Source organism: Elephantulus edwardii, unplaced genomic scaffold, assembly GCF_000299155.1.
Source record: "Elephantulus edwardii isolate Elephantulus edwardi_28Jun2011 unplaced genomic scaffold, EleEdw1.0 scaffold00129, whole genome shotgun sequence".
Classification (NCBI taxonomy): Eukaryota; Metazoa; Chordata; class Mammalia; order Macroscelidea; family Macroscelididae; genus Elephantulus; species Elephantulus edwardii.
Window position 1 is genome coordinate 2,375,547 of NW_006399879.1, and position 26,886 is coordinate 2,402,432.

The following is a 26,886-nucleotide window of genomic DNA, read 5'->3' on the forward strand; positions in this document are numbered from 1 at the left end:
TTTTTTTTGTTTCTTGTAATACTGTTTTGTAATTTTCTTTGAGTAGACCTTTTGTGCTTCTAGTTATATTTGTCAAATCAATTCTGATTCAGCAATCTCACAGCTTGGAGCAAAAGCGCCCCAAAAGGACTCCAGGCAAACTGCTGCATCTTCTCCTGAGATGCAGCCGACACAAGGAAGGGTGCATGTCTGCCTGGGGTCATGAGGATGACACAGGACTAGACAGCATGTCCTTCTATCGTATAGAGAGTCAACACCATAAACACAGTCACCATGGGCAGACTCCACACACCAGCAGCTGACCATTTCATTTTTTACTGCTGTAAATGTTAACCATATTCTAGACAAAGAATCTCTACTGAGCATTGTAAGCATCAAGAAGCCAAAACAAAGTGAAAACATGGGAAGTCAAAGAGCTGAACAGAAGATTTCAAAGGGCAGTACAAGAAGACAAAGCAAAGTATTCCAACGGAATGTGCAGAGAGAGCTGGAACTGAAGAATCAAAAGGGAAGAGCTCGCTCTGCATTTCGTAAGCTGAGAAAACTGAAAAACAAACTTAAGCCTCGAGTCAAAATAGTGAAGGATGCTTATGGGGAAATATGTTGAATGATCCAAGAAGCATCAAAAGAAGATGGAGGGAATACACAGAGTCACTGTACCAAAAAAGAACTGACTGACACTGAAAAATTTCAGGAAGTACCATATGAACAGGAGCCAAGGGTAATGAAGGAAGAAGCTGAAGCTGCATTGAAGGCATTGGCAAAAAATAATAATTGACTTATTTCAATTAACAGATGCTGCCTTGGATGCGCTCACCAGTCTATGCCGGGAAATTTGGAGGACAGCTGTCTGGCCAATGGGTTGGGAGAGGTCCATATTGTTCCCATTCCCAAGAAACATGATGCAACAGAATATGGAAACTATCCAACAATATCTTTAATATCACATGCAAGCAAAATACTGCTGACGACCATTCAAAAACGGCAGTACATGGATAGGGAAATGCCAGAAATTCAAGCAGGATTTAGAAGAGGCTGTGGCACCAGGGATATCACTGCTGATGTCAGATGGATCCTGGCTGAAAGTAAAGAATACCGGAAGAATGTCTATTTGTGCTTTATTGACTGTGTGCATCATGACAAGTTGTGGCTGACACTGAGAAGAATGGGAATCCCAGAGCACTTGATTGTGCTCATGTGGAACCTATACCTGGAGCAAGGGGCTATTGTGCAAACAGATCAAGGGGACACACTGAGTGGTTTAAAATTAAGAAAGGTGTCAGGATTGTATCCTCTCTCCATACTTATGCAATCTGTAGGCTGAACAAATATTTCAAGAAGCTGGACTCTGAAGAAGAATGTAGCAGCAAGATTGGAGGAAGACTCACCAAAAACCTGCGTTATGCAGATGACACAATCTTGCTTGCTGAAAAGTGAGTAGGACTTGAAGCACTTGCTTCAAAGAATGTAGCCTTCAATATGGACTGTATCTCAACATGAAGAAAACAAAAATTCTTACCACTATAACAATAAGAAAAAAGAGTCTTGAACATACCATGGACTGCCAAGAAAACAAATAGTCTTGGAGAGGGTGAAAGAAACCAAGTCTCTCCTTGGAGGCTAGGATTTTGAAGCTCCACCTCACTTACTTTGGGCATGTGGCCAGGAGAGATCAGTCGTTAGAGAAGGACATCATGCTTGGAAGGGTGAACGGACAGCGCAGGAGAGGGAGATCCCAGATGAGATAGTGGGGAGTTAGTGAGACTGGCTCAGGACAGGGAAGGGTTCAGAGCTGCTGTACATAGGGTCGCTATGAATCGCAGGGAACTCAACGGCACATAACAATAAGAACATACTATGACGGGTTTGGAAGCAGGAGTAGCATTCACTTCCTAAACAACATGCCTCCAGAAACTCTATGAACTTTTATAAATGTCAATAGGGCTCTAGGCCTTTTGTTCATAGGGTCACTATGAGTCGTGCTCAACTCGAAGCCAATCAACATATCGATAAACAACATCATGATAGATAGAGAAAAGAGTGAAGTTGTCAATGATTTCATCTTACTTGGAACCCTAATCAACATCCTTGGTAGTCTGCAGCTAGGCCAAATTATTGAGGAGCAATGATGCCAGTTGGAGGACTAAGGTGCATCTGATTCAGGCCATAGTCTTTCTGGTCACTTGCTATGCATTTGAGAGCTGGACAGTGAATCAGGATGACAGAAGAACAATTGATGCCTTTGAACTGTGGTGTTGGGAAGAGGACGGAATATTCCATGGACGGCGAGGAGAACAAACTCAGTCTTTAGAGGAGATCCAGTCAAGGTTCTCTGACACCTCATCTCACATACGTTGAGCACAGTTGTCAGGAGAGGCCAGTCCTTGGACAAAAATATCACTCTTGGAAAGGCGGAGGGTCAGAGAAGGAAGCCAATTCTCAGCAAGAGAGGTGAGTACAGTGACTGCAGCTGTGGGCTGAAGCCTGTTGGGGATGGTGACGATGGCAGGACAGGACAAGGTCCGTGCTGCGGTTCACAGGGTCACTGTGAGTCACAGGAAACTTGATGGCACGTACAACAACAACATCTCTATCAAGCTCACCTCTGGGCGGTAAGCTCCCAGTTGCTAACCAAAAGGTTAGGGGTTCAAACATCCCTCTGTGAGGAACAATGTGGCCATTCTAAAAGCGTGGCAGCCCGGGGAGCCCTCAGGAATAACTGGCCTGGTCCCTAGATTTGCTCTGAGTTGAAACTCAACTTGACAGCAGTGAGTCTGGGGTTGATGCCAAGCTGGCATTCATTTCCATGAACCAGCTCATATCATGTCCATCACTGTCCCATGTGTGTGGACATTGCAGTGTCCCTGCAGAAACTGAGGCTTAGCAAGGCTGGATGCATACTCAGGCGCGCACGGTACATGCGTGATGTGGTTAGAATTCAAGTCCAGTTGTCCCGGCTCTGAGGCCAGTGCTCTAAGCCTCGATTTACTCTGTTGTTGCTGTTGTTAGGTGCCTTTGAGTCTTAGACAACTCAGCGACCCTGTGAACGAAAGACTTGAACAGTTGTATAACTTTCATCATTTCTCCAGGTTCATAGGGTTTCCTGGAGGCAAGCTATTTGGAAGCGGATGCCACTCCTGCTTGTTTCAATCAGGAAGCTCCACCAAACACTGTCCACCATGGGGAACCATTATCGCATTTGTCACGCCAGTGTCACAGTGTTCAGCTTCACAACAACCACAAGTTACCTCTACAACAATGCACAAACCAGTGCGATACCACTTAGAAGAACGTTTGACCAAAACCAATTAAAACCAGGCCCTTGGTTCCAACCGAATTTAAGAACCAAGCCAAGGTTCCAACTCCATGAGCTCCATCAGTCCACATTCCTCCATAAGCAAGCATTCTCACTGGCTCTCACCACCTAAAAAATGCCCATCTGGGTGCATTCCGCTGCTTCCTCCATCTCCTCCTATTCTGATGCCACATGTTTCTTCGTATAGAACAACTTCCTGAATGATTTGTTCAACACATAGACTGAATACACTTGAGGAGAGGATACAGTCTTAATGCACATCTTCCTTGATTTTAATCCACTGTATATTCCGTTGCTCTGTTTGGATAACAGCTATTTACTCTACATGCTGGAAACTCCCTCACAGCCAAGGGCAAGAGGAGGAGAAGGCTGCTCCCTGGGGCAGTTAACTCAGCAGGCCCACCTGCCACGGAAGAAGCCACATCAGGACGGGTGGAGAAGAGACGCCCGCCCTGCCATGCCCACCCCGATGGCAGCCTCACCGCGGCCTCACCTGCATCTCAGAATAGCACTGCAGCAGCGTCTGAGCCACGTCGGGCTTCAGCTCGCCTCTGAGCAGCGCGCTTTTGATCTGGGTGTAGAAGATCCTGTGCAGCTCGCTCCGCTGGAGGACGGCCAGCTGCCTGCGCGCCTTGGCCAAGTCTTCCTCCTGCTGCAGCACCAGCCCTCTCCGCAGGTGCTCCTGCTCCAGGCTCTGCACCATCCGCAGGAGGTTACTGCACTCGGCCGCCAGCTGCGGGGAGACCAGGTGGTGACGTGTGAGACCGGGGGGGGGGGGCACACACACGCACACACACACACTCACACATGCTCACACTTACACACTCACACCCATACACACAACACGGGGAACACACATTCATACACACTTCACAGGAACACAAAGTGCACGTGTGTACACACACACATATACACTCACAAACTCATACACACACACTTCACGGGAACACAAAGTGAGTGTGTGCGTGCACACACACTGACATATACATTCACACACACTCACAGATACAAACTCATACACTCACACATATACTCTCACACACACTCACACTCATACACACAACACAGGAACACACACTCATACTTCATGGGAATACAAAGTGTGTGGTGTGTGTGCACATACTCACACATATACACTCACAAACTCACACACACAATACAGGAACACACACACTCTTCACGGGAACACAAAGTGCACGTGTGCACGCACACACACAGTTCCACCATGGGAGCACACAGAGCACGTGTGCACCACACATAACACACATGTGCAGCGAACACACAGGCAAATGGGCACGTGTGAGCACACAAATACAGGCATGCTCAGCCACGTGTATAATGAACACAGTTTACATATGTGTTGACGGAAATATATACATTTAAGCATGTACACACAGACATGTGTGCAGTTAATAAGCAGACGCATGTACACATCTGCACGTAGGCATGCATGGCATACATATGCCTGTGCGTGTAATCAATCACACGTGTGCATGCACATGGACACATGGGCACTGGCCCACACGGCACACATGCAAACACAGGTACATGTGCACAGGCAATGCCTACAGAGACACAGGAACACACGGACTTACGTGCACACATCACTTTACATGCACATATCCCATGCACACATGGTAAAGAATGCACGTGCACAGACAGACTGTGTCACACTGACACCTTACAAATGTGCGCACATGCAGAGTGGACGGCACACACACGGGCATGCGTGACACCTTACAAACGTGAGCACATGCAGAGCAGACAGCACATACACATGCGCACAGGTCACAGGCCACATGTGCCTGGCACAATCACACGTGTTTGTGCACTGCACACCTATGCACAAGCACACGCACACAGACACACAAGCCGTGCACACCAGCACGTAATGTCACAAGGTGGCAGGAAGAGGCTCCGGCGCCCTCCCTGCACGATGCTGTTGGAATCAGCCCTCGCCATCAGCCTCATGTTTTCCAGAACCACCTCGAAAGCAGACATTCACACAGGTGGAAATCTGCAAAGCAAGCTTCCCGGAAGTAACCTCCTGAAAGGAAGACTTCAGCATCCACGCATCACGCTGATGGGATGTATCATGCTATAGGTTCGCCGGCGACTGCCGCCATCATCCCACTGCACCACTACTGGGCCAAGGTGAAGGTGTTTGGGGGAGAGAGGTGGTAAGGGACTGCCGTTTGGAGGCTGGTATTTTCTGTGATTAGAAAAAGAGGGGAACCTGGCTGCTTCTCACCCCATTCTCTCAGTAAGTCATGTGTCCTGGAGTGGAGTGGGGGTATTACTTCCTGGTGACGGACAGACTTATAAGACAGTCCCCATGCAAGGTCCCGGCCTCCCAGAGACTCCTCATAAGCCCTTCCCATTCAGCACTGGCGAGAACTTCGCATATTGTCACAGTAGACACAGAAGAGGGTATGTGCCAGTGTAGAGACTGTCAGATTTTCAGAGACACTGGGGCTGGATGAACCCTCAGAGCTCTGCCCTGACATCATCCTCAAACCTCAGCCCACATCCTGCCCCGGTGTCTGCTTAATGTGCCTGTGTATACAAGCCGGGGGTGGCGCTCCCCCAAAGACCTGCCTGGGTGGGGCCTGGGCCAGCAGAGAGAGCCAGCCAGGTGTCAGGCGCAGGTGTCACACAGCCCACCAGAGGGAGCTCTGCACGGGAGGGGATGGACCCATCCTTTAAAAAGCAGTGGGAAGCACACCCATGTTTATCGTGGCTTTGTTCACAATAGCAAGGAGGTGGAAACAACCCAAGTGCCCATCAACAAATGAATGGATAGAGAAGCTGTGGTATATTCACACAATGGAATACTACGCTGCATTGAAAAACAAGGAACTCATGCAATATTATTAAAAATGGGTGACCCTGGAGGACATTATGCTGAGTGAAATATCTCAGTCACAAAAGGACAAAATACTGCATAGTGCCACTGTTGTAAAATACGACTGACATCAGGATTGGGGTGAGACTGAGAAAAATTGGATTAATCATATATACTGCATTGAAACAGATGAGGGAGAGAACTGTTTAAAAGTGATATATGATTAGGTATTATGGTTATGACAAGAGCCTAGAATGAAGGTTGCATATTGGAGTGTACTTTGCCGGGGGCGTGGGGAATTATATACCAATGAAAAAAATTTTCTTTTACTTTTCAAAGAGAAGAGCAAACTGGGGGGAGGGATGGGCAAAGAGAAAAAAATACAACAATGAATGAATGGGGGGGAAAACGCATCTGGGAGTCTAGGTTCTTACGTGAAGTTTTATATTTTTCAAAGCAGCAAAGAATATCTATTTAAATAGGCACTAAATTAGACTCCCTGTACTCAATTTAACAAGACAGGCAGATTGTAGAAACGTTTCATAAGATCAGCCCATCAGAGATAGCTAACACATGACAGGACTCTCCTTTCAGGTGCCCTCAGCAGAGACAGGGAGCCTCGGGCACAGCAAAGGAAGATACGCGGGCCAGCCTCATTCAGTGACCGGGAAGAACGTTGGGAAGAACACTTTCAGCGTCTAGAGAAGAAAGATCCAGACATGACAGCCCTGAGCTTCCAGCGCTGTGGGCAAAGGGGAGGCAAGTCCTTTCCCGTCCTGTCCTGGGGTCCTGCATCTCGGAGACACAGCAGAGCTCAGAGATACTGCAAGCTCTTTCCAGAGCCCAGCAATAAGGTGAACGGCGTGGCAGCCCTGCCAACGTTTAGGTTTGCCAGCACATATCTAAGTTACCTTTCATTACGGCCGTAGTCTGTTCAGTGGCATGGTGTGATGCATGTTGGGCTGCTAAAAGACAGGCTGGGAGTTCAAATCCATCAGCTCCACAGAGGGGGTGGGAAATGAGGTGATTTGCACCAGTAAAAATATGCAGTCTAGAAGCTAAAAGGAGAATCACCATGAGCTGGACTTGACCATGGCAATGGAATGTACATTATAAAGAAGTCTGAAATATCGTGAGAATAACCAAAATGTAGCCAAAGACATGAAGTAAGTACTGTGAATGCTGCCTATTGACCCTCTCTGTGCAGGACTGCCACGTCACTGCTGTTGCTGTTGCTGTTGTTGGGAGATGTCAAGTCAACTGTGACTCATAGCAAGCCCAGGAACAACAGATGGGAACCCTACCCTCATGATTGCCAAAGACCTTTAATGTGGGTCGTCTGAGGGAGTTCTTCTTGAAGCATAATCAGGTGTGCATGCTGAGCAAATGGTCTGAGAAGCTGGACTTTATGAAGAAAAGTGCGGCATCAGGATTAGAAGGCTCTCCAGTGAACTGTGACACGCAACCTTGCTCACTTAAGGTCAAGAGGACTTGAAGGGCTTATTGAAAAAGATCAAAGGTTACAGTCTTCAGGATGAATTACATCTCAACATAAAGTAAAAAAATCCTCACCACCGGACCAATAGGCACCATCCTGATAGATGGGGAAAAGACTGAACTTGTGAGTTATTTCCTTTGACTTGAGTCTATAATCAACCCACAGTAGCAGCACTCAAGAAATCAAAAGATGTGTTCCATTGGGAAAAATCTGCTGTCAAGAACCTCTTCAAAGTGTGAAAGGGGAAGGATGTCAGTTTAAAGACTAAGGTGTGCCTGACTCAAGCCATGGTATTTCCCAATGCTTCACGTGCAAGTGAAGTCTCGCCGGTGAATAAGGGTAACAGAACTGATGCCTTTGAACTTCAGTGTTGGTCTGGAATATGCCATGTGCCGCCAAACGAACAGACAAACTTGTCTTAGAAGAGGTGCAATCAGAGTGCTCCTTGGAGGCTAAGGAGGGTGACTTCACCTTGCACGCTTTGGGTATGTCACCAGGAGGGACCAGTCCTTGCACAAAGGACACCATGTGTGGAAAAGCAGGGGGCTGGCAAAATAGAGAAGAGAAAAAGTGAGGCAGATTGACACAGAGACTGCAGCAATGGGCGTTAGGACAGCAGGATGTGAGAACAGTGCAAGCTGGGGAAGGCTTCACTCTGTCGTCCCCAGGATCGCCGTAAGCCTTAACCAACTTGACACGGCAAAGCCCAGTGAGAGGAAGAATGCCCATGATGCAGCCCGTCCCTGGGGTACCCTGTGCCTTAAAGGATGTATGGAGAAGTTCTCCAGGGCGTCCATCCAGAACCCATCTGAACCCTACTCCAGACTCAGCCCAGGAAGTGGGTGTCCAGAGTCCATGCTCCTGGCCACTGAGTCACACAGCCCCCTGGGGCACTGGGCACATCACAGCCCAAGACGGAGCTGAGTCTGCTGCTCCCAGTGTTCCTTAGCACAAGAGGGAGCTCTGCTGGCGGAGTGGATAAGGAGTCACACAGCCCACCCAAAGGCAGGTGGTTCGAATCTACCAACTGCTTCACAGGAGAAAGATGGGTACACTCCTCCCAAGTGATTTCAAGCCTCAGAAAACCCACAGGAGGACCAGCTATGAGGCTCTAGCTTGACAGCAATGAATTTTTAGTTTAATAAAAGGCTGAAAGTCTTTTTAAAAATTTAAAACTACACACGCAGCAAGTAAAAGTGGTTATGGTGAAAAATTCGTTTCATGCAGGGATTGGTTCAATCATTTCAAAAGGGAACATTTCCAAGTGGGCCCAGCAGTAAGGAGCTAAGCTGCAATCCCAATGGCATGTGGTTCGAATCCATCAGCTGCTGCACAGGAGAAGGACAGTCTCTTCCTGTGCAGTTTACTGCCTCTGAAAACTCACTGGAGGGTCAGCAGTGGGTCGGTTCTGACTCAAAGGGCCATGACTACAAAGAGGAGGAAGGGGCTGTCGGAAGGTGTGTGGTCCCTCACATAACGTGCTGCACGACTCCAAAGTGTGCGTCCACCATCAGCTCCTTGATAAAAAGGTGGGAAGCCTCCTCCAACTAAGATTGGAACAATCTCCAACAGCCTCAGAAACCCAGAAGACGGCTGGGACCACAGCAGTGCGTGTGTGCATGTGGAACTGCCCATAAGCACCCCTCGTGCCACAGTGTGTGACGTGCCGGGCTACTAACCAAAAGGTTGCGGGTTTGAGTTTCACCAGTCACTCTGGGAGAACAGTGCAACAGAGCATCTCCTCCTGTCAAGATTTACAGCCTTGAAAACCAATAGAGTGTCACTACGTGTGGGCGTGGGTTTTCTGCTTCTTGTTGTTGTTGTTATGTGGCCATCATGTCACCTGCGAGCCATAGTGACCCCCATGTACAACAGCTCTGAAGCCTGCCCTGTCCTGAGCCAGTCTCACTGACTCTGACATAACTACCACTATCGCCCCGGTTACGGTATCAATTCATCTCATCCGGAATCTTCCTCTCCTGTGCTGTTCCTCCACCCTTCAGAGCATGATGTCCTTCTCCAAGGATTGGTCCCTCCTGGCCACGTACCCAAAGTATGTGAGGCAGAGCTTCAAACTCCTAGACTTTAAGGAGAAACTTGACTTCACCCTCTCTCCAAGACAGATCTATTTCTTTTCTTGGCAGTCCACGGTATGTTCAAGACTCTCCTCCAACACCACAACTCAAAGGCATCCTGTCACCCTTAGACATTGTCCCCTCTCTGATGCAAAGCAATTAATCGCGAAGACCATGGCCTGGATGAGGCGCACCTTAATCTCTAGACTGACATCATTGCTTCTCAGTACTCTGGAGAGGTCTGTGACAGCAGATTTACTTAATGCAATTTCACTTATGATTTCCTGTGCCAAGACTGTTGACTGTGGAGCTGAGCAAGTTGTAACTGTTAACAATCTCAATCTCGTCTCCATCTATCATGATGCTGCCAATTGGCCTAGTAGTGAGAATTTTTGTCTTCTTGATGTTGGGCTTCAATCCATATTGAATACTACAGTCCTTGACCTTCTGCAGCAAGTGCCAGTAGTTCTTAAGCACCATATTACTAGAAGGGAAATGGTTCTATTCATGTCAGCTGTTCAGCTGCTGTTTCTGGAGAAGCAAACTGGTTCCGATAAGGTACCTGGTGCTCCAGAAAGAAGGTATAGGAAGCTCCTCTGCCCAAGAGTGAGAATGAACCCCAAAGGGGTAAAAAGAGAGGCAGCCTGTCCAACAGCCTTCTCTAAGGAACTGCTCCTAAGAGCTTTATGCTGGTTGAGTTGAAACTGACTCATAGCTGACCCTCTAGCTAGTTTCAGAGGCAGTAATCACAGAGATTTTCCATCTTCCTCCCACAGGTGGATTCGAACCACGTGCCTTTGGGTTGGTAGTGCAACTACTTACCACTAAGCCACCAGAGCTTCCTGCCTTATGTTTGTTGTTGTTAGGTGCTGTCAAGTCAAGCACGACTCATAGTGACCCTATGAACAAAAGCTCTGCACCCTGTCCTATCCTGTGGCGTTCTCACAATCCCTGGCACACGAGAGCCCATTGCTGTAGTCACTGTGTCAACCCACCTGGTTGAGGGTCTTCCTCTCCTTTGCCATCCCTCCACCTTCCCAAGCATGATATCTCTCTCCAAGAAATAACTGCCTGAGAGTGGAGACATTATATACGCCCCTACAAGGGGGTACATGGGTCAACACAACCATGGGACACGACCTGCCCAGCGCACTGAGGCTCTGTAGTGCAGTGATCAGGGGTAGAGCCTCTGTTACTTGGACTGAATTGGGCCCAAGGCTTTGAATTGGCTCATTGCAGAGCAATCCCTCTCGAGAACTTACCTTCCCGTCTCAGGCATGCTGAGTTAGAATCTAAACCTTAACAAGACCCTCAAGTGACTCTGTTAGATCAGCAGGTGTTACTCCTGTATATACAAGAATCACCTGGGGATGTTATACATCTCAGATGTACATCTGCAGGGAAACACAAATCCCTTCCCAGGGAACCTCGGGGGATGCAGACAGCAACTCGGATGGAAGAGCTGAAAAGCTTGTTTCTAAGCAAGGGTTAGATCTCTCCAACCTAAGGAGCTCTAGTGGCCTGTTGTAAGAAGCTGCACTGCAATCCCAAAGTCACGCAGTGCAAAGCCACCAACTGCTCTGCAGGAAAAGGATGGTTAATCTCCTCCTGTGTGATTTACTGAAAGGTCCACTGTTCTGACTCAAAGGCACACAACAACAATCTAACATTGTAGAATCCTGGATGGCAAGACTGTGGACATGTCCTCATGAGGAACCTGTCCCTGCAGAAGGACATCTCCAGAGTTGAAGCACCTGGTGAAGCAGAGGCCAACTCCCAAAGGGACAGACCAGCCCAAAGGCTCCAACAACGGCCTCCAGCACTGCAGCAGCCGTGAGGGTGGCCCAGCACCGGGGCTGCTTTGTCCCGTGAATGCAGGCTCTCTGACTGGGAGCGCTCTCAACAGCACCTAAGACAATCTGACCTGTTGGATTTCCAGAGGAGAACCACAGTTGCCATGGAGTCCATTGTGACTTACGGGGCCACTGTGTCAGAGCACAGAACTGTTTTTCTGAAGTGGACCACCCAGCCGCTCTCCCAAGGCAGCTCTGGATGGACTCAATCCTACCACCTTTCAGTGAGAACTCAGCACCTGAAGTGTTTGTGCTACTCAAGGACTCCCCTAACCAGGTGTGTGGACACAAGCTCTGACTGAGCTCTGGGACTGAGCAAGTTGTCTTCTCCACAGAGGAAGACAAGTAAGGTAGAAATCAGGCTTGACAGGGTATGCTCAGGACAAATCTCTGGGATGATTCTTCAAGACTAACACAACTAACACAACTTCAAGCAACTAACACATCACCAAGAAGTATGGGAGTTGTTATCTAATAGATGCTAGCTCCGAGAAGACTGAGGGATCAGAATCCCTGCACACTGGGCATCGAGAGCCCGTGAGGGTTACTCCCCGCTAGCAACCCTGAGAAGGTGGGCTGGCTTTGTTTACAGATGTAGGATTAGGTCATTGAGGTAGAGCTGGGATGTGATGCCAGGTCTCTATGAATGTAGGTTTGGATGAATAAGTGGGTGAACAAAAGTACTGGGATGGATAGATTAATAGATTGGTAGGTGGGTGAATGGTAGATGGGTGAACAGATAAATAGATGGATGGGTAGCTGGTATATGGATGGATGGATGGATGGATGGATGGATAAGTGGATGGATGGATGGATGGATAAGTGGATGAATAGGCAGATGGATAGCTAGGTTGTAAGTAAATGAATAGGTGGGCGGGTGGATGAATAAGAAAATGAGTAGGTATATGCATGCATGGATGCATGAGTGCATGGACTGGTACGTGGATGGATGGACAAACAGATGGATGAGTAGATGAATGGATAGGTTAATGGATGTGTGGATGGATGGATGGATGGATGGATGGATGGATGGATGGATGGATGGATGGATGAGAAGGTGGATGAGTGGGTAGATGAATAAATGAGTAGATGGATGAATAAGTGCATGGATAGGGGGATAGATGGATAGATAGGTGGATGGATGGATGGATGGATGGATGGATGGATGGATGGATGGATGGATGGATGGATGGATAATGAATTGGATAAACAAGTGGACAGATAAATGGATGGATGGATTAGTGAAGGAGATGACAAGTGGATGCTGTTATTGTAGGTGCTATCAAGTAAAGCACAATTCATCATGACCCTGTGAATAACAGCTCTGAACCCTGTCCTGTCCTGTGCCATTTTCACCATCGCTGACACACTTGAATCCCCTGCTACGGTCACTGTCTCAAAAGATGTGTGCAGCTGTTTCCCCTCATTCTGAATTATTCCAGTCTCAACTCTACCTCTAATATGAAGCTGCCCATATCCCTGTATAGTTCATAGGGCTTCTAGCAGCAGGTTATTCGAGCAGGAATGTATGGCCAGTCCTACTTTCTCTTCCCACATTCTCTGGGAGATCTGCTGACACCTGCCCGTCATGCGTGACCCTTCTAGCATCTGAAACCCCAGGGGCTCAGCAGCATCACAGGGACCTACAAGCTAGTTACCCCAGTACAACAAACGGACAAGTCACCTAGTGCAGCAAGCTGACATACCAGCGGACAGGTGGACAAATAATGGACAGGTGCATGGAGGGATGGATGGATGGATGGACGGACAGATGGACAGATGTATGGACATATGGACGGATGGATGGAAGGATGGATGGACAGACAGACGGATGATGGATGGATGGACGGACAGATGGACAGACGTATGGACGGATGGACGGATGGATGGAAGGACGGATGGACGGACAGACAGATGGATGATGGATGGATGGATGGATGGACGGACAGATGGATGGATGATGGATGGACGGACGGATGGATGATGGATGGACGGACGGATGGATGATGGATGGATGGACGGACAGATGGACAGATGTATAGACGGATGGTGGATGGATGTGTTGGGGATGGATAGATGGATGGGTAGAGGGTAGGTACATGGGAAGAGAGAGAGGCCCGGGAAGGCCCTCACCCAGAGCCCCTTACCTTCTCGCTCGCTCGCTTCAGCAGCTCCTCCACCTCCTCCGTGACCACCATCTCCCGCTGGTACTGGCTCTCTGTCTTCCTCCGCGTTTCCAGGTCACATTCGGCCGTCAATGCCACCATCTTGCGGTCATGCTCATCCTGTATTTCATTTTCCAGCAACAGAAACTGCTTTTTAAAGGCGGCGGCCATCCTCCTCTCCACCTGGGGGGCCAGGTGGCCACTGCTGGCCAGGTTTTTCAGGAGAAGGGCCATGATGTTCTTGGTGATCTGGGTCCGACACGCCTCCAGATCCAAGTCAGCCTGGTTCAGGGTGGCGGTCTCCAGGCTGGAAAGCACAATGGTTACACGGAATGCAAACAGACACCAGTTGTCCCCAAAGCCCTCAAGTCTTAAATTATCTGTAGGTAAGACTCATTTTTTTATTTTCCCCTCTTTCTCTTCTTTCACTCCCTCCTTTGAGCTCCATCTAGTCATTTAAGACTGCTTCCTAAATTAGTGGAGGACTGGTGGTCTAGTGGGTAAGGAGATGCACTGCCATCCCAAAAGCACACAGTTCAAACGCACTAGCTGTTCTGCAGCAAAAAAGATGGGCAGTCTTCTTTGTTATTTGCCACTGTGGAAAACCTGATAGAGGGTCAGCTATGAGTCAGTTCCAACTCAATAGTACATAACAAACAACAAGAAGAAGAAGCAGTAAATTCATAGGATGTTGAGGAAACCTGCTGTCAAGGACCTCTCTGAAAAGCTACAGAGCAATGATATCAGTTTAGAGACTAAGGTGTGCCTTATGTAAATCAAGGTCTTTTCATTTGCTTCCTCGCTTATCTGAAAGTTGGGCAATGGATAAGGATGACAGGAGAAGAATCAACGCTTCTGAAAGGTGGTGTACTGAATGTCAAGGACTGTCAAAAGAACAAGCAAGCCTATCATAGAGAAAGTGCCACCAGGGTGCTCCACAGGGGCAAGGATGGTGAAAATTCACCTTACACACCCCGGGCATGTTCTCAGGAGGGGCCAGTCCTTGGGAGAAGACATCTGCTGAGATACACGGAGGGTGAGAGGAAGAGAGGAAGATTCAACAAGATCCACTGAAACAACATAGCAATGGGTTCAGGCAAATAGAGACGGTGGGGACGGCAGGGGAGAGGTCAGGTTCCGGACCGGCTGTTCAGAGAGTCGCTGTGAGTCCTCATTGCCTTGATGGCACCAAACAACCGAATGGAATAAACAGTAAAACGAAACCAAGGAATGATGGCGAGTCAGATATATTTGGGGAATTTTTAATGTATGTTTATTCTGCTTTCTCCAGCAAAAATTAAATTATGGATGTGACAACTAAACCCCACACAATATCTAAAAACAAAAATAAAAAGGATGGATACCGAGACTCCTTACTTTGTAGGAACTACTGCAAGTACCTTAACGACGTCTGCTCAGCGCTAACAGTTTAAGTCAGGAATCAGTCAAGAGCCCCCACTGGGGGTCAAAGCGGCCATGCAGCGGGCTCTGATGGGCAGTGAATGCATGTGGAACAGAACACGCGTCACTGTGTCACTGTCACTATGTAGTAGCATGCTGTCCTCCTGCTCTGTCTGCCAGGCTGCTGGTGTGTTAGGCAAGCGAGACTTGCAGCCCGTGAGGCAGCTCGTAGTCTGGAATAGGTGATTTGGGATTCTGCTGTCCTCATAGTCCCTTTAAGCACATGATGAAAGACACAGTCTGCATCAGAGTCAGATTCACTGTCTCCCAGAACACCACACCAGCAGCACTGTGTGTTTCCTAGAATGGTGTTACTGCTGTGGCTAGCGGCCACGCCATCAGCCACTGACCCTTGGCCACCCCGAGCACTACTCGTTCCTGCTTCAGCCTGTGACTTCTGACAAGTGGGACTGTTGGGATATGCATTCAAGGTTCTCATGGGCTAATTTTCTGAAGCAGATTGCCAGGCCTTTCTTTCTAGTCTCTCTTAGTCAGCACCAGAGCAGCACACAAGCCTCCGCCGACAGAGCCGATGACTGCACACGAGCTGGACCAACCGGGGGTCCAGCCTGGTCTCCTCCACAGGAGGCAAGCGTTTTACCACTGAACCACCACTGCACCCGTGGGATCTCATGGGGAAATGGAGCGCAGGAGCCACCGGGTGACACAAATGCTGAGGTGCTCAGCTGTTAACCAAATGTTTGGTAGTTCAAGTCCACCCAGAAATGCTGTGGAAGAAAGGGCTGGCAGACTGCTACAGAAGGGTGAGCTGTGAAAACCGTGTGGAGTCCAGCTCTGCTCTGACACCCACTTGGTCGTCATGAGTTGGAACAGGCTATTGCAACTATGTAGATCAACACCCTTGGAACCAGCAGTCAGGAGATCAGGAGACACATTGCACTGGGAAATTCTGTAGTCGAGGACCTCTTCAAAGTATTGAGGAGCAATGGTGTCAGTGTGAGGACTAAGGTGCATCTGATTAAGGCCATGGTCTTTTCAGTCATTTGCTATGCATCTAAGAGCTGGACAATGAAAAGGATGACAGAGGAAGAACTGATGCCTTTGAGCTGTCATGTTGGAGAACAAAATATTCTACGGACTGTCAAAAGCACAAATATGTCTTGAAGAAAGGGCAGTCAGTGTGCTCCTTAAAGTCAAGGATGACAAAGCTTTTTCTTACAGACTTTGAGAAGGTTGCTAGGAGAGGCTATTCCTTGGAGAGGGACATTGTGCCTGGAAAAGTGAAGGGTCAGTGAAAGAGAGGAAATCTCTCAGCAGATAGATTGACAGTGACTGCAGCAGTGGTCTCGGGTGTATCAGAGACGACAGGAGGGCACAGGACAGGGTTCAGATCTCTTGTTCACAGGGTCTCTGTGCATCATACTGACAGCGACAGCACCTGACTATTCTCCGTGTTGCTGTTGTGAGGTGCCATCGAGTCAGTTCTGACACACAGTGACCTCATGCTCAGTAGAAGGAAACCCGTCGGTCCTGTACCAGCCTCACAATCCGCTGTGCTTGGGCGCACGGCTGCACTACTGGCCCCCCGCAATTCTGACTCCCAGTGACCCTGGAGGACGAGGAGAAATGTCCTGACGATTTCCAAGGCTGGAGTCTTTGAGGGAGCAGCCGGCACGACTGCTGTTGGTGCAGTGCAGTCACTCGTGGCCACGCTGTGAACTTGGTGGGTACCGTGCAGTCATTCGTGGCCACGCTGTGAACTTGGTGGGTGCCGTGCAGTCACTGGTGGCCCTGCTCTGATCTTGGTGGGTGCCTTCCAGTCATTCATGGCCACACTGTGAACTTGGTGGGTGCCGTCCAGTCATTTGTGGCCACGCTGTGAACTTGGTGGGTGCCATGCAGTCACTCGTAGCCACGCTGTGAACTTGGTGGGTGCTATGCAGTCACTCGTAGCCACGCTGTGAACTTGGTGGGTGCCGTGCAGTCACTCGTGGCCACGCTGTGAACTTGGTGGGTGCCGTGCAGTCATTCATGGCCACGCTGTGAACTTGGTGGGTGCCGTCCAGTCATTTGTGGCCACACTGTGAACTTGGTGGGTGCCATGCAGTCACTCGTAGCCACACTGTGAACTTGGTGGGTGCCGTCCAGTCACTCGTGGCCACGCTGTGAACTTGGTGGGTGCCATGCAGTCACTCGTGGCCACGCTGTGAACTTGGTGGGTGCCGTGCAGTCACTGGTGGCCCCGCTCTGATCTTGGTGGGTGCCGTCCAGTCATTCATGGCCACACTGTGAACTTGGTGGGTGCCGTCCAGTCATTTGTGGCCATGCTGTGAACTTGGTGGGTGCCGTCCAGTCACTCGTGGCCACGCTGTGAACTTGGTGGGTGCCGTGCAGTCACTGGTGGCCACGCTGTGAACTTGGTGGGTACCGTCCAGTCACTCATGGCCATGCTGTGAACTTCGCCCTGTCCTGTGCCATCCTCATGACCTACTCCATGCTCAAGCCCATTGGTGCAGCCTCTGGGCAGGTGGGAAACCCTGGCCATTCAGTTATCACTGCGTTGCTGTAATGTTCTGCCAAGTCGCCTGCAACTCATAGCAACACTGTGTACAGCAGCTCTGAAGCCTGCCCTGTCCTGAGCCAGGCTCACTGACTCCATGTCCCCATTGCCCCAGCTACTGTGTCAGTCTATCTCATCCGGTGTCTTCATCTCCTGAGCTGTCCCTCCACCCTTCCAAGCATGATGTCCTTTTCCAAGAACTGGTCGCTCCTGGCCACGTGCCCAAAGTATGTCAGATGAAGCTTCAAAATCTTTGCCTCCAGGGTGCAACTCGGTCTCACTTTCTCCAGGACAGACCTGTTAGTTCTCATGGCAGGCCACGTTCAATACTCTATTCCAGCACCACAGTTCAAAGGCATCAATTCTCCACTTGGTACCAGCAGCCAGGAAATCAAAAGATAAGCTGCTTTAGGAAAGTCAGCTGTTTAGAACGTCTCCAGAGTGTGAAAGAGCAATGACATCAGTCGAGAGACTAAGGTGCACCTGATCCAGGCCATGATTTTCTTATTTAATTATTTGTTATGTATCTGAGAGCTGGGCAATGAAGGATGACAGACGGAGAATCAGTTAAGTCACTGGTAATTTTTATGGTGAAACAGGGAATGATTACAGCTTGGTTGACTCCACCTATCATTCATTCATCAATCCATTTCTTGACAAGCAGTGCTCAGCCTGCCTGTGCTGGGTGACTCCCGTGGGGAAGATGAAATAAAGAAGACTTCTTTGTCCAAGAACTTTTACTGTCAATTACTTGCTGGTTATGGGATGCGACACAGAGCTTGGCTTTTCTGCATTGCTCAGTTCCCCTGTCAGCAGGGTTGGAACAGCCCTTAGAGGCTGCCGAGGTAAAGAGATTGGAGACAGAAAATGCTTGACATAAAACCAAAGCCAAACTCACTGCTTCAAGGTCCATTCCAACTCACAGCAGAGAAGTTCCCCTCGGGTTCCCAGGGCTGTGTGTTTATACAGACGCTGGCTGTGACATCGTTCTGCTGCCGGGTGGGTTAAGCCGCCCACCTACAGGTTAGCAGTGCAGCACCTAACCACTGTGCCACCAGGGTCTTTCCAGGCGCCCCACGGCTGCCATAAACCGGGTGACTTATTGCTATCATTACATGCCTTTGAGTCATACCTACCCACAGACGACCCTAAAGCAAGTTTCAGAGGCAGTAAATCACACAGGAGTTGACTGCACAGCTTTCTCAGCAGAGCAGCTGGTGGATTCGAACCACATACCTTTGTGTTGGCAGTGTGATTCCTTACCATGAAGCAACAAGAGCAACTGGATGAGAAATGTGTCTTCTCCTGGTTCTGAAGGCGGGGAGCATGAGTCGGGCACCGAGTGGACTCCGCACGAGGCTCCAGGATGGGGGTGGGGTGTCCCAGGGTCCTCTCTGCTCTGCAGTACGGCTGACCACCCTGGTGTTCGGGCTTGTAGACACACTGCTCCAATTCTTCCTCCATCCTCAACCGGCACTGGGTCTTCCTCTGGGTCTCCCCTCTTTTGTAAGGACACCACTCATGAAAGATTAGGAGCCATCTGACTCCTGTGTGACCTCATGTAGCATCTTTAAACGCTTGTTTTCCGAACCGGATGACAGTCACAAGCACCAGAGGTTAGGAAGTTAGCCTGTCTAGTTCTGGAGGACACCATGTGATCCAGCACTTGAGGTAAACCTGCAGAAATGGCGACAGTAGAACTGTCAGGAGGTTCCAAAGTCGTAAAAGCAAGTGTTCCTTTAGGCCAATTAATGCTATTAATAAAGCCAGCTGGTGCCTGTTCACTTCCCAGTGGCCACAGGAGAGGAAAGCAAGCGTGAAGAATTCTTCAGTTACATACAGGCTTAAGCCCACGGGTGGAGAGGTAAAGTTCCGTCACTCCTTAAGGTGCTTTTAATTATTCAGAAATTGAAAAACATTTCAGTGTTTTGCCCACCCTTCTCCCATGGAGCGGCTGGTGGCTCAAACAGGGGACCTTCGGGACTGCAGTGCAGCTTCTCGCCACTAAGCCATGGGAGCGCATTGAAAAACAAAACTTCCCCAAACAAAAATAAAGATCCCTAACGATTCCACAAGGGAACTCCGGTGACACGGCATCATCGCTTCCCAATAAGGTGTCACAGATGTCACAACCTGGCCTGCTGAAAGTGAGGAGGACTTGAAGCACTTGCTGCAAGAGATCAAAGACTACAACCTTCGGTATGGATTACATCCCAGTGCCAAGAGAAGAAAAATTCTCACCATTAGTCCTCGAGGTAATACCATGAGAGACAGAGAAAGACTGAAACAGTCAACAACTTCACATTACTTGGATCCACAATCCCTTCGGACCAGCCGTCGGGAAATCAAGAGACATACTGCACTGGGAAAGTCAGGGACCTCTCCACACTACTGAGGGGCAGTGATGACAGTGTGGAGGAGCAGAAGGTCACCGAGAACCAGCAAGACCGTCACGGACATGGGCTGACACAGTAATTGCAATAATGGGCTGAAGCAGAGCCTCCCACCGTTATGAGGACGGCACAGGGTCGGCAGGGCTCTTTTCTGCTGTAGACAACAACAACAACAACAACAACAACAGGGCTGCTGGGAGCCAGAGCCAATGTGATGGCACCTAACAGCCTAGACCTAGACTGAGCAGCTGCTGTACGAACAGAGAGAAGGAACACTGCACGGTTTAAAGTCAAGAAAGGAATGCACTCAGCTTGTACCCTCTTTATAGCCATACAATCTGTACGCTGAGCAAATAATTCAAGAAGCTGGACTCTGTGAAGAAGAATGTGGCATCAGGATTGGAGGGCGACTCATCAACAGCCTGTGTTATGTAGATGACACAATGTTGTTCGCTGAGAGTGAAGATTTAAAACATGGGCTGAAGAAGACCGAAGAATTCAGACTTTAATATGGATTCTATCCCAACATCAAGATAACGAAAATCCTCACCTCTGGACTGAGAAGCAGCATCATGATAGATGGAAAAATGATGGAAACTGTCAACAATTTCACCCTACTTGGATTCACAAGCAACACCCTTAGTACCAGCAGTCAGGAGATCAGAAAACATATTGCATTGGACACGTTCACTGCCAGGGGCCTCACCAACTTACGGAGGAGCAACGATGTCAGTTTAAATACTAAGGTGTACCTGATTTAGGTTAGTCTTTTCAGTCACTTGCTATGCACCTGCCACCTGGACAATGAATAAGGATGTTGTTGTTATTGTTGTTGTTGTTGTTGTTATGTGCCATAGAGTCACTTCCGACTCATAGTGACCCTATGAACAACAGCCCTGAAACCTTCTCTATCCTGTGTCAATCTTATTGTCTCTGACACACCCACCTCTTTACCCCAGTCACTATGGCAATCCATCTCATCGAGAGTCTTCCTCTCTTGCATTGTCCCTCCACCCTTCGAAGCATGACATCCCTCTCCAAGAACTGGTGCCTCCTTGCAACATGTCCAAAGTATGTCAGACGAAGATTCAAAATTCTTGCCTCCAAAAAGCAGCCTGGTTTAACCCTCTCTAGGATAAACCTGTCCATTCTCTTAGCAATCCAAATCAATACTCTTCTCCAGCACCACAGCTCCAAAGAATCAATTCTCTTCTATCATCCCTAGTCATTGCCCAGCTTTCAGAAGCATAGCAAGTAATTGCAAAGACTATGGCTTGGATCAGGCACACCTTAGTCTCCAGACTGACATCACTGCTCTTCAGTACTTTGGAGAGGTCTCTGACAGCAGACTTTTCCAATGCAATTCATCTTTTGATTTCCTGGCTGCTGGTACCAAGAGTGTTGACTGTGGAGCCAAGCAAACTGAAGCTGTTAACAATCTCAATCTCTTCAGCATCTCTCATGATGCAGCCAATCAGCCCAGTGGTGAGAATCTCTGTTTTCTGGATTTTGAGTTTCAATCCATATTGAAAGCTGCAGTCCTTGACCACCTGCAGCAAGTGCTTCAGGATAAAGAATAAGGATGACAGAAGTAGAATTGATGCCTTTGAGCTGTGGTGCTGGAGAAGAGCACTGACTATCCCATCGACGGCCAAAAGAACACGCAGATATGTCTGGGGAAAGTGCAGCCAGAGTGCTCCTCAGAGTCAGAGATGATAAAGCGTCACCTCCCAGACTTCAGGCTAGGAGGGGCGATTCCTTGGAGAGGGAAATGATGCGTGGAAAGGTGGAAAGGTCAGCAAAGGAGAGGAAGACCCTCGACCAGGTGGACAGACTCAGTGACTGCCACAGTGGGGTGTCAGGAAGTGTGAGGGATGGTAAGGTTAGGACAGAGTTCAGATCTGCTGTTCAAAGGGTCACTATCAGTCATACTTGACTTCACAGCCCCGAACAGCAACAACAATAACATACTTGGAGATGGAATGAAATTTGGAATAAGGTTATCTGTTGTTCTTATTGGCCACAGCCAGGTAAGTGTTGTTGCTGTTGTATACCACTGAGTCAGAACCAACCCATAGCTGGCCCTCCAGTGGGTTTTCAGAAGCAATAAATCACCCATCTTTGTCCTGTGAAGCAGCTGGTGGATTTGAACCCCATTCTCGTGGATTGGTAATATGATTCTTTCCACTAAGCCACCTGAACTTCCCAAGCATCTAGGGAGGGTCTTAAACCAGTCACCTTCAAGAAAAGAAAAAACATACCAGGGACAGACAAAGACACACACAAGAGAAGACCCACACCGTCTGCAGAAGCCGGGGGCTGACGTGTACAAGCCCTGGGGCTCAATGGAGGCTGGGCAGAGGAGCCAGAGACAAGAATCGACCCCCAGTGCAGACTGAAACACCTTCTAAAGCCAGCACCTTGAATTTGAACTTCTCGCCTCCCAAAGTGTGAAAAATACCTTTCTGTTTGTTAAAGCTGCCCTCTGGTGATACTTCCACTACAGCAACATGGTCACTACAGCAACAGAACACAGGTCTCCTCACCTCACAGAGGGGTCTCCTCACCTCACAGAGGATCTCCTCACCTCACAGAGGGTCACCTCACCTCACAGAGGGTCTCCTCACCTCACAGAGGGTCACCTCACCTCACAGAGGGTCTCCTCACCTCACAGAGGGTCTCCTCACCTCACAGAGGGTCTCCTCACACCCGCCGGCCCCCTGCCTGGTCACATCCGCATGTGCTGTCCTACTTTGGTGGCTGATCCCTTCTGATGACAAGTTCAAAGAAAGAGCGTGAGAGAATCACGCCCCTTGGTCATCTCTAAGGCGCTCGCCGTCTGCCTGCCGAACGCAGTTCTCGCTGTGCCACCGGCTCTCACCAGCTCATCTTCTGAACCCCACCACCAGGCCTGCCTTAATAGTCTGGAAGCTCAGCGGAAACCTGTTCACCCCAGGGCACCCCAACAGTATCTGAAACCCCAGTGGCCCAGCTTCCGGCACCCAGCAGCACGCAGGCCGCCACAGATAAGCCCACTGTCCTGGGGACCCCTGACATTGTCAAGTCATCTGTCCTGCACCTTCAGGACGAGCCTGTCTGCTCAGGCCACTCTGGCTGTGTCCCCACAGGAGCACCGTCTCAGGCCCGAGTTCCTTCTCACGGGAGCCCAGACAATGCTAAACGCGGGGGTGACTGGGGGTGTCCATCCCAGCTCGAGGTGACCCTGTGGGACAAGCAGAACTGCCCCATGGGTTCCCCACGTTGTAAGTTGCCATGGAAGCTGAAGGTCTCCCCTTTCACTCAAAGAGCAGCGAGGAGGTTCAGCACCCCCACCCTCAGTGAAGAGCACTTAACCCTGCGCCACCAGAGCTCCTTCAACAAGGGGGTGAACCAGCAAACGCACAGAACCCACAAACCCACCACTGCTGATCCAGCACCCAGGGACCCTGCAGGACGCAGCGGCACCGGCCCACCGGACTTCCGAGGCTGCGCACGTGGACGGAAGCCGACTGCTACATCATTCTCCCGCAGAGCAGCCGGCGGGTGCAAACCACTGCCTTTCTGGCTAGCAGCCAAGCACTCCAACGCTGCGCCACCAGGCCTCCTTCAGCACAGGGGGAAGTGGGAAACACGCACCCAGTGCCGCTGAGCTGAGCCCAGCTCACGGCGACCCCGGAGGACAGAGCAGACTATGGTTCCTCCTACAGAGCCGCTGGTGGGTTTACAGCCTTTCAGTCAGCAGCCAGTGGCTAAAGCGCTGTACCACCAGGGCCCCCTAACACGCCGCCTGCTGTGTTGTCGGGTGCCACTGAGTTGGAACGAACTGAGAGCCAACGCTCCAGCAGGTTTGCAGACGCTGCGACCTGCTCAGGACATGGCCCGTCTCTCAGGTTTGCAGACGCTGTGACCTGCTCAGGACATGACCTGTCTGTCAGGTTTGCAGATGCTGTGACCTGCTCAGGACATGGTCCGTCTGTCAGGTTTACAGGTGCTGTGACCTGCTCAGGACATGGCCCATCTCTCAGGTTTGCAGACGCTGCGACCTGCTCAGGACATGGTCCGTCTGTCAGGTTTGCAGACGCTGTGACCTGCTCAGGACATGGTCCGTCTGTCGGGTTTGCAGACGCTGTGACCTGCTCAGGACATGGTCCGTCTGTCAGGTTTGCAGGTGCTGTCAACTGCTCAGGACAAGGCCCATCTCTCTCCCTCTGAGCAGCTGGTGGATTCAAGCCTGGCGCTCGTGGGCTGGCTGTCCCTTGCCCACTCGGCCACCTAACGGGTGGTGGTGACTGCTGGGTGCTGTCGAGCTGAATACAACTCATCGCGACCCTGTGAACAAAAGACTTGAACCCTGTCTTGTCCTGCACCATCCTCATCTCCGACATGCTGGACCCCGTTGCTGTAGTCACTGCGCCAGCCCGTCTCATTGGGGGTCTCGTGAGGGACTCTGCCCCCACCCCACCCCCATCCCCAGTCACCATCAGAGAATGTTGCTTTCCATGTGCAAACCTAGTCTTGGCTTGGTTTTGTACCAGCGTTCCCTTCCTGTGATTGACATATTTCACTAAGTCCTGTGGTTTCACTTCTGTTAGGGTTGGTGGCCTCTCCATTGTCTTTGTTGTTGTGTACTATTCCACGGCTTCTATTGCTACTCATGAGCTTTGAGCAAGGCCTTGGTGGAAGCTGGAACGTTGAGCTAAGGCGCTGAATCAGACTAAGGTGTGCCTGATTGAGGCCCTGGTCTTCTCAGTCACCTGCTGTGCCGCTCACAGGGGGACCGTGACTACGGATGACAGAAGAAGAATGGATGTCTTTGAGCCGTGGTGTTAGAGCAGAGTCCTGAACATGGTCTACCAAGAGAACAAACAGATGTGTCTTGGAGAGGATGCAGCCAGAGTGCCCATCCTATGGCCCAGGATAGTGCAGGGTTCAGATCTGCTGTTTGCAGAGCCTCTGTGAGCCCTACTCGACTAGATGGTACCTAAAGACAGCAACATCCCATTACAGGACTGTTGTAATGAACAACGTAGTTGTTTGTTCTTTCTCTGTCCGTTGTAGAGTCAACATCTCAGCCCAGGGAGCCCCGGGCAGTTCTACTCTGTCATGTGGGGTGACTGAATTGGAATAACAATTACGCTCACATTAACTAACCCGAAGCAGCTTGGGGCACACTGTGAGAAGCCGGAGTGGCCACTGTTCCACTTTCCCTGAATGAATTCTCCGTTCTGCATGAATTAATGAGTGATTTTCATGCTCAGGAGAAGATTACCTGTTGTGGCAGCTTTGTCCTGATTTTGTTCTGACACCTTGCTTGCCGTTTGGGAAGAACTTGACTGATTTCATGTGAAAGAAATGAGGACATGAGTGCCTCCCCCTTTTTATCAAAAGGTAATGAAGATGCTGCCACTTTCAGAAGGACATCATCATGGGCAAGCCCATCAGAGGCTCTGCATGGCTAACATTTGTGGAGGGAGTGCTGTCACTGTTAGGACATTACCCATGGAGAGAGCAGGTCATTACAAAGAGGAGAAGGGGGGAAAGGAAAGGTTTGTCAGAAGAGACTCTGGCTTTGCACTAGAGAGTCGAGAAGCAAAAACAAAGGGAAGAGATGCAGATGTCAAAGAGCTGAACAGATTCCACAGGCAGCTTGAGAACACAAAGTACTAGAGTGGAATGTATAAAGAGCTGGAGTTGGAGAATTCAAAGGGAAGAACTCACTCCAAATTCTAAGGTTGAAAGAACTAAAAATCAAGCTTCGAGTAGCAATACTGAGAGAAACGGTGGGCAAAATCTTGAAGGATCCAGGAAGCATCAAAAGAAGATGAAGGAAATACACAGAGTCACTGTGCTAAAAAGAACAGACCAACATTGAAATATTCCAGGGCGCAGAATAAGACCAAGAGCCGTGTGAATATTGCAGAGTCTCTTCTGACATCCATTTTGGTCTTTTCTTCCTCCTCTGTCTTTGTAATGACCTTTTTCACTCTTCCTGGATGATACTCTTGATATCCTCCCACAACTTACCCGGTCTTCGCTCATTAGTGTTGAAGGTCTCAAGCCTGTTCCTGAGATGGTTTTCAAATTCAGGTGGGATAGACTCAAGGTCATATTTTGGTTCCAATGGATTTGATTTTTGATTTAATTTTCCTCATCTTCAGCTTGAACTTGCATATGAGTAGTTGGTGGTCTGTTCCTCAATCAGCTCCTGGCCTAGTTTTCACAGCTGATATTGAGCTTCTCCAGCGATTCTTTCCGCAGTGTATTCAATTTGATTCCTATGCATACCATCCATCAGGTGAAATCCTTGTGTATAACCTGTGTTTATGTTTCTTATAAAATGTATTTGCAATGAATAAGTCATTGATTGTGCAAAATTCAATCATTCTATCTCCAGCTTCATTTCTGGTAGCGGAGTTTAGTGGGTGAATTGGGCTTGGGGTGAAGGAATAGGAAAGACTCAATGGGGACTCAAAAAAGATAGGGTAATAATAGGTATCGATCAATAGTAATTAAAGCAAATATAAAATACAGTGTATGAAATATAATGTAAATGAAACATTGCATGAAACACAATGTACCTGAATGAAACACAGTGTAAATGAATTATTGTATGAAAACAAACAAAAAAATAGTTTAACAATTTTAAGGAGTAAAGAAAAAAAGAAAGGTGTGCATCAGGATTATATCTGTTCTCCATACCTGTAGGGAAAATCACGCTAAGCAAAATTTAAGAAGTTGTCTCCATGAAGAAGCATTCTG

General features: G+C 49.1%; 1 protein-coding gene across 1 annotated transcript in view; it reads right to left on the minus strand.

The window, feature by feature from the left end:
* EVC2 (Ellis van Creveld syndrome 2) overlaps window positions 1–26,886 on the minus strand; it is a 140,938-nt gene that overhangs the window by 61,420 nt on the left and 52,632 nt on the right. The window contains exons 9-10 of the mRNA XM_006893641.1: window positions 13,735–14,059; window positions 3,810–4,049 (exon numbers count right to left, since the gene is read on the minus strand). Coding sequence (XP_006893703.1) covers window positions 3,810–4,049; window positions 13,735–14,059 — 565 coding nt within the window. The remainder of the gene's footprint in view (window positions 1–3,809; window positions 4,050–13,734; window positions 14,060–26,886) is intronic.